Source organism: Coptis chinensis, chromosome 3, assembly GCF_015680905.1.
Source record: "Coptis chinensis isolate HL-2020 chromosome 3, ASM1568090v1, whole genome shotgun sequence".
In the NCBI taxonomy this organism is placed as follows: Eukaryota; Viridiplantae; Streptophyta; class Magnoliopsida; order Ranunculales; family Ranunculaceae; genus Coptis; species Coptis chinensis.
In genome coordinates, this window is record NC_141458.1 from 104,070,114 (window position 1) to 104,077,921 (window position 7,808).

At 38.8% G+C, this 7,808-nt stretch overlaps 2 protein-coding genes across 2 annotated transcripts; both read right to left on the reverse strand.

Annotated features, from left to right (window-relative positions):
- Positions 1 to 553: 553 nt before the first annotated feature.
- Positions 554 to 2,476, reverse strand: LOC147512416 (uncharacterized). The gene is made up of 2 exons (XM_086598726.1): positions 2,387 to 2,476; positions 554 to 1,306 (listed from the first exon to the last, which is right to left on the reverse strand). The coding sequence occupies exons 1-2, from the start codon at positions 2,474 to 2,476 to the stop codon at positions 554 to 556; spliced, it is 843 nt and encodes a 280-aa protein (XP_086454852.1).
- A 208-nt stretch (positions 2,477 to 2,684) lies between these two features.
- Positions 2,685 to 4,794, reverse strand: LOC147512417 (GRAS family transcription factor). The gene has a single exon (XM_086595380.1). The coding sequence runs from the start codon at positions 4,446 to 4,448 to the stop codon at positions 2,820 to 2,822; it is 1,629 nt and encodes a 542-aa protein (XP_086451506.1). The 5' UTR covers positions 4,449 to 4,794; the 3' UTR covers positions 2,685 to 2,819.
- Between the last annotated feature and the right edge of the window lie 3,014 nt (positions 4,795 to 7,808).

Sequence of the window (7,808 nt, forward strand, 5' to 3'; positions counted from 1 at the left end):
CAAAACATACAAATAACAGCTATTAAAGGAACTTAATTGTTCTTGTTTCTTCAATCCTCCTCCCTTATCGTTCTCCATCACATACAGACGCACACGTTTTGTATTTCCTTCAATTCACTGTTCTTCACATACAGACGCACATGTTTTGTATTTCTTTTATTATCTTCAATTCAAGGACTTTGTACCTGACTTAATCTAATGCACTGCATATTCTTCTCTAGTTGAGTGCATGAAGACCAATTGGCAATATTTCAATAGATGTGTTCACACAGTAGGTGACACAAACACGACTCACTTGGCAAAGATATATTGTTCATCAGGACTTGCATTCACAACAACAGAATCTAAGCAGTGTAACAAATTTTATGAAGTTAAACTTTCTGTCCAATATTTGTCTCTGTACCCGTTCGTAATGTTGACAACAGCAACTCACAAATTTGAACCAATGCAAATATCAATAAAATTGAATTGTACATCTTGAGGCTGATTTATGTTACATTAGTATCCATGACTCCATGCACCAATGCACGGACACAACAACATACATACACGTTCATGTCCTATTTAAACTCAGAGCTTGAAAAAGCCAAGGTGGCTGCTGCAAGCCTTCCCTATCAAATGCTGCACCGGCACTACCTGTGTTGTTTGTTCGTTCACTGTAGTGATCTCCTGCATCTAATCTGATTGACAGAGATCGATCCAACTCCCTTCTTTCATAATTGTTTGGTTTAGAGCAGCCTGATTCTAGACTCGAATGTGCTTTGCAGTTTTTTGAATTCTTCTTATTAGTGCGAAATACAATGCTCAATGTCAGCTCCACCTTGTTTTCTCCATCATTGTAGAAACATGGATCACAGGAGCTGGTGATGTTCATCTTATCTTTTGAGGACTTCAAGGAGTTAGGCTCAGCTTTGTCTTCAATAACACTGATGTCGTTGGAGATGTCCGCTTCAGCGAGTCGCTCAAGATCAAATCCCCTAGGCATTTTAGAAGTGTCCCTGGAGCAGCTACTACTCTGTTCCTGGAGGTGTGGATCGGCTCTCATGCTAATGAGTGTATTAAAATTATATCCGGAGTTGGTCTGGTTGGATAAGCTGTGGTTCCAACTACTAAAAGGGGAATGGTTAGTTTCAGATATAGTCGCAGTAGTCCAGAATCCAGTTTGGTTATCTGTTACGATGCATTTCCCTCCAATCCTTCCTGTTTGCGAACTTAGAATGGTTGCAGAGTGGAGTTGTGGTTCATTATTTCTGAACTCAGCCATCAACAACTTTTGAACTTTGTAAATCCTATGGAGTTCCCGTACCTGCAAGTTCCATCAACTAGAATTAGTCTCAACATTATTATAAGAACAATTATAATTGGCATTCTAGGGAAGAGCATGTGATTTGAAACCAGTGACCTAGAGAGAGATTTGTGAGTCTACTGCCTCGAGGTATATCGAAAATGCCCAAAAGATCTGGAAAAAAAACAAGTTATATCAAAACACCACAAAATGACTTGCTGGGAAAAATTGGAAAGATGTTTACATAGAAGTTATAAAGGAATATTGTATATGACTTGAAACAACAAATGTATTTCTTCTACAAGATCATCCACGAGTTCTTTTATAGTCTAGCTTCTTAGAGGAACTCTGGGTTTATAAAGAAGAAGAGTGTGAAAAGAAACTTTCACTCAAAACAAGCGGGTACCAAAAAGAGGTGGTCGTTATTTTTATTTTTATTTTTTATTTTATTTTGAGCCCCTATTAGAAATACCCCAAATTAATTTGGGAGATATTAGTGTATTTAGACAGCTATTGGGGTATGACAAAAATTTATGTTAGTTATGGGGTATAGGAGTGTTTTGTTGGGTATGTCCAAGATCACCCTTTCCAAATACCATTTATCCTTTACATATTTATGATGTCCTTAGAATTTAGATTCATTCTTCTCCTTTTCTCCATGTTCATGTTTTGCTGTCCAAAAAGTTCCAAACAATAGTGGGCATGATTGGTGTTGTGGTGTCTGTCTGTTTGTTTGTTTTCCTTTTCCTAATTAAAGATCCGATTCAGTTTTTTATATGTTTATTCTTGGTTATTTCATTATTATTTAGAGTTCGTCTACCCCGAGGATATCCTCATAGGGACGAGATCCAAACCGTTGGATGTGTGATCCAACGGTCTGGAACCCTCATCCCTATGAGGATATTTTTAAAGCAGATTTTTAAGGGTATAGTTTAGCTAACAATCTTTCTTTCACTTGAAGTAGCTATACCGTTGGATACGGGATGTCTAATTTCACCATATATAGTTTTTGTCTATTTAATTACAATCAGTTCCAAAACCTTTCTGATCAGACAGCATCAGGTGTTACTTGTTATTTTGTTAAGCTCCTGAGCTCGTCACCTGACAGGTCTGTGCACCAGAAAGCAGACGGTGAGATACAGGACCCTTTAAGCTAAAACTAACTGACCCAGACCAATCCACTGCACCCATACTGAAACCTAGTTAGTCTGGTCACAATAATCTCCCCATCATCTGATCTGTCCTGTGTTTTGGCGTAGGGCCTGGCCACTACACTGCAGAACCAAGACACGTACGGTGCAAGTGTGTAGAACCAAGGTTTGTGACCAAGCTTGAAAAGAATTTGTTAAAAACTCAATAGCAAACCATGAACAGTAGGTTGAAGTAAGAACTAAGAACACATGATCAAACTATCTCTATTAAGACTTAACACTCCATATATCTAGTAAAGAGGTATAAATCCAAAAAGGAAGAGAAGAAAAGAATAAAAAGAAAGCCAACTAGAAGGCCAAAAAGTACAAGAAAAAAACAGTTTCTAACTTTCTTTACCACCCTTCTTCAAAGTCCATAGCGAACAAAAGGAAACAGGCTGACTCTTCCACCACAAACAGACGCAGCCATCTCTCTCATCTATTCTCATCTCCCAATTTGAATCATATTTCCTCAATAGAGCTCTAGCTCCATCAATAGCATCTTCTCCAAATACCTCGCCAGCAAACCCGACTCCTCTCATCTTTTCACACCATTTCTCTTTTACTTCATTCATTTCCAACGTGTTAATCAGAGCTGTTGCTGCTTCTCCTTCCATAACCCTTCTTTCTTCACACTCTCTTCCTTTAAATGCGGTACTAGTTGAATCCAAAAACCTCCATAAGTACTCGACGCGTCTTGAGAACCCCGTTGTGAAGTCCCCACACTGGTTGCAGCTACAAGACATGTCATTTTCGCATAGAACCACAGCCTTTGGCTCCAAATTTCTCATCACTTTGAGAAATGTCATTCGATCGTCAGGTGTTGTATGGTTAAGGCAATGGAGCCTAAACTGAGCACATACAATTAAGGTTTCGTTAGGGGAGGAGTTTAAGGTTTGAGGATTTAGTGCTTGCAATGGATGGTTAAGAATATTTATTTGGAGGTTAAGGTTTATTGACTTTGCAAACCGAAGAAGGCGAGAGGCAAAGTTATCACCAATTGGACCTTTGGAAAATGGAGCAGCAATACCATTGTTTTGCGCTGAAGAGTCAGCAACAATTGTAAGCCTAACAAGAGCAGGTTGTCCACCGGATTGATGACTCAAAGCCTCAAGAAGAGTTGGCCATTGGAGTCCGTGGGAAACTCCAATGTCAACAATGTGAAGACTTCGCGAGGAATCTTTTTCTTGGCCTAGAATTTGGAGAATTGAAGCATTGGCTACTGTGTTTGGAAACGTGAACCATGGACTTATCTCACAGAATTTGAGTAGAGAACGTTGGAATAACCGTGGATCAGTTGAAGTGAAAGTGATAGGCAACACGGAAGACAAGGTGGAGGAAGTACTTGAAGAGAGGTGATGAGTAACAGCTCGGAGACCATGAGCAGCTAACCGATGGTTTGCATCACCCGAAGGAGAAGCAAGTTCATGGAGAACATACAAGAGGTGTTGCACTCTTGTTAGATTACCGTTGCTAATGGCTACAGCACAAGGATTAAGTAACTGCTCAGCCCACCTTCCTTCTTTGTTATTACCGTTATTACAGTTATTCCCATTCGCTTTCGCTGCACCTTTCTTGGTACTAACTGTTCTCTTCACTTTCACGACTTCCTCTTCCACCAGCACTGCATCAGTGCCACTAGTTTTACTAATCCGACAACGTTGGGATACCTGTTCTTCAGGTGATTTTGAATTCATAGTGTTGGGTGATTTACGTTTCTTAGATTGTTCGGACGGTAAGGCAGGGTCGTTAACCTCTACAGTGGTTATAGAGGTGTTATCACTAGTGATATTAAGAGAAGTAGTATCGACGAAATCTTGTTCTTGATCTTGATCCCACCAATGATACTCATTAATCTCGTCGACATTATAAGGATTGTCAGGAAATGATGGAAGAAAAGAAACAGTATCTTCTAACCAATCTAAAATGTGATCCGAATTCAGGATGGGATCAAATTCTTGAATGGGGGGCATAGTGGATTATTATGAAATGAATGAAGATAGTAATGAAGGAAAGATAGTAAGTAAATAGGAATGAATGAAGAGTGGGCCTTTTGATCATTGACTTGAAGAGGGAATGAAAATGACATATTTGGAATTTGGAGATAGAATAATAAGATGGCAGCGATGTTTTTGGCAAGTAAGGACGGTAAGGAGTATATTCGTCGGTAGGTGTGTTGTTTGCTTGCTAGTTACGGTATTTATTTAAGGAAGTTTGTTCAGCCCAAACTGTTTTATTTTGTTTGGTTAGTGATTTGTATGTCATTATGTTTGGGATCAAGATTAGTATTGGTGAATGAAAGTGGAGGAAAAGGTGAGGAAAGCGATGGCTGATTCATAACCTGGAGCTTGTAGAGAGACGGCAAACTCTGTTTTTTTATAAGCACTAGGCCGTCTTATGTGCAAAGATTCCCTCTCGAAGTCTAATTTAAAACTTGAAATCTGACCACATTTTTGACAATTAGCATACATATAACGCACAAAAACTGAAAATATAAAATCCTATAAATTTGAACCAACGGGTGAAGGGGGATGTTCGGCGCTCCAGGCCTCGCGAGGGAATCTTTACTCATCTCGACGAGTTAGATGATTTCTATCAAGAATAAACTTCAACGCGTGCTCCTTCGACGTGAAACAGGTCACATCCTCGTTACATCTGCCCTGAGTAGGGAACTAGGGATGTCGATTTGAAAAACCCGCTCTACTAAAAGTAGTAGTAATAGCCATGCCTATTTGACCCAAAGATTTTTCTTATCTGGGCTTTTGCTCTCAGTCGAAAGGACAGCTTAACAGAAACCAACCTGATTTTATATAATCCTAAACAAACCTGTCACCCAGCGCACAGTCATCATCTACAGGCAAGGATGCAACTATGACTCCCTCACGGCCTCACCGATAAATACATGGTAACAATTTGTAACTATCACGTATCAACTAGTCTATGCAAAACTGACTCCCACCCAGTGTTAGAATAGTTGTATAAACACAACAACTAAAGTAGAACGTAAGAATGAAGAAAGAATGAAAAAAACAAGCGACAACAAAGAAAAAAACAAGGATTGTCAGTTCTTAAAAAAGATTTCCTTCCAATGGTGCGAACCAAGGCGCGGATTAGATGGTTAATGGTGTTGGGGATTATACCAAACCAATTTCGCCCCACTACACCAATAACTTGTATGAACTCAATTCAACTCCCGAAAATCCAAATATCAACTACAACCTATACTAACATGCCTTCAACTCGCTAAACAACTATTAACAACGGTAATAATGTAAAAGCAAGAAAAGCAAACCACAACACAAAGATTTACCGCACCAATGATGCCTACTTCCACAAGAGCCGCCTAATAAAATGGGAAGGAAGATTACAATCTCTCCTACTAAAATACTAGATCAATATTATCTCTTTTACTCTCTTTGGAAGTACGAAGAAAGTTTTAGTCCGATTCCAATCCTCCGACTTGACTTTGGTTTGAGTTTTTGATTTTTGGTTTTTATCTCCAAAACCAAATTCGAAAAGTTCCCACAAAAGTCTCTTCTCTCGCCAAGACCAACTCACAAATTGAGCTATTTATAGAGGTTAGGAGAAAAGAGACCAACTCCTAATAACAAACAAGCGAAAAAATAGCAATATAACTCTCTTTGACAGAAGAAAGAGAAGAAGAAAAAATGACCGGCCAAAAAAGGCAAAAGTCAAGTTTAAAGCCAACTCCTAATATTGGGTCAAACCACTACCCACAACTGTAAGCCCAAGCCCAGGCCCGAACCCTACCCGATGTGGTGGATAACCAATGTGGGACTATCTACTATGCACTAAAATGGAGAGAACACCATTTGTTCATCTCCTCCACTTTGCACACACACACTAGTATTTAGAAATACACAAGAGATTCTAACAATCCCTCACTATTTCAAAATACTAATAGTCCCCCACTATTTTGGAATAAGATATTACAAAAGAAATGGGTTAACGAAATGCCAGAGAGAAACGAAAAAATAATGTATAAGATACTGGTGCTTTATGGGCTTGAACCAATCATAGGGTAACATGTCTTATAATACGTGAAAGTGGTGGATTAAAAAATCTTTGAACCAACATTCCCTTGTAGTAAAATAGAGGACATGCACCCACATTGCTCTTTCATTATATGCCTGTTCTGCGGTGTTGCGCTTTTTGGCCCTTGCGCTACCTGTGTTCCATGAATGCTCTAGAGTACTTGCCTGAATACTCATAAGAACCGACCCAGTTCTACATTCACGTAGGTGGATATCCATCAAGTGTACATTGCAGTTAAAATACACTATCTCATTATAAAAAAAATGGACTATGGATTCCAATAAGAGATATAACTCATCCTTACTCATTGCAATTCTAGTTATACAAAGTATACTATAGTACCATCTCGTCATTGGGTGGGACGTCTCATAAATAAATAAGACGATAGTACTGCAGGACGACGAAGTGACTTGTTTTTCCCTTTGAACCTACTTCATGGGATCTCCAATCACATAGGTAGGGTTGCCGTCAGTGTCGCCCTATATCTGGGCAAAAGTCCCATCCCCCTCGACGAATAACCACTTGCCTCCAAAGAAGTGGTGCGGTTAGACATGTGGCCAAACTAAGTCCAACCTAACATAATCTCTAGCAGCTGCTTGATTAAGTTATATCTCAACTTACATGTATTCTTTTCCCATTGCACATAAGATAACATGTCTTAGCTATTGCAAATGAGACAACAAAGCATATACACATCGAGGTCGCTTAGAGCCAATGGGAAGATTTGCCAAGAGGTTGCTAACCTACTCAACATCATCACATGCTTTTTCTAAGGCGATTAGCTTGGATGATATCCAAGGCACTCAATTTCCACCAAAGGTAAACACATAAACATTACTGGATCCAGTTTATAACATATTACCCTTCTAACAATGATGGAAATCTACTAAATATCAGTCCATAATCAATGGCTCTGCTATAGTACTTGGATAATCTGACAATATACATCAAAGTTCCTTATAAGGACACAATGGGTTATCACCAAGATGCCATTAATATAGGCAATGTCATGTCTCACATACATTATCCATCAAGTACAATTGGCTACCATTGATATTGACATATTTAGTATGAGAAAACACAAGGAGATTATTTTTCATAAGATGGATATTTGCCACAAAAGGTGTTAACACATGCTTACTATTATAATACCCATACTTTTCAATGAAAAATATTTCTACTAAGTGCTATAACAATATAATGAGACCAACATGAGTTTTAATTCCTATATTCACCAGTCATTCAATTCTGTAGTGCCCAAAATTTCCCTATACCAT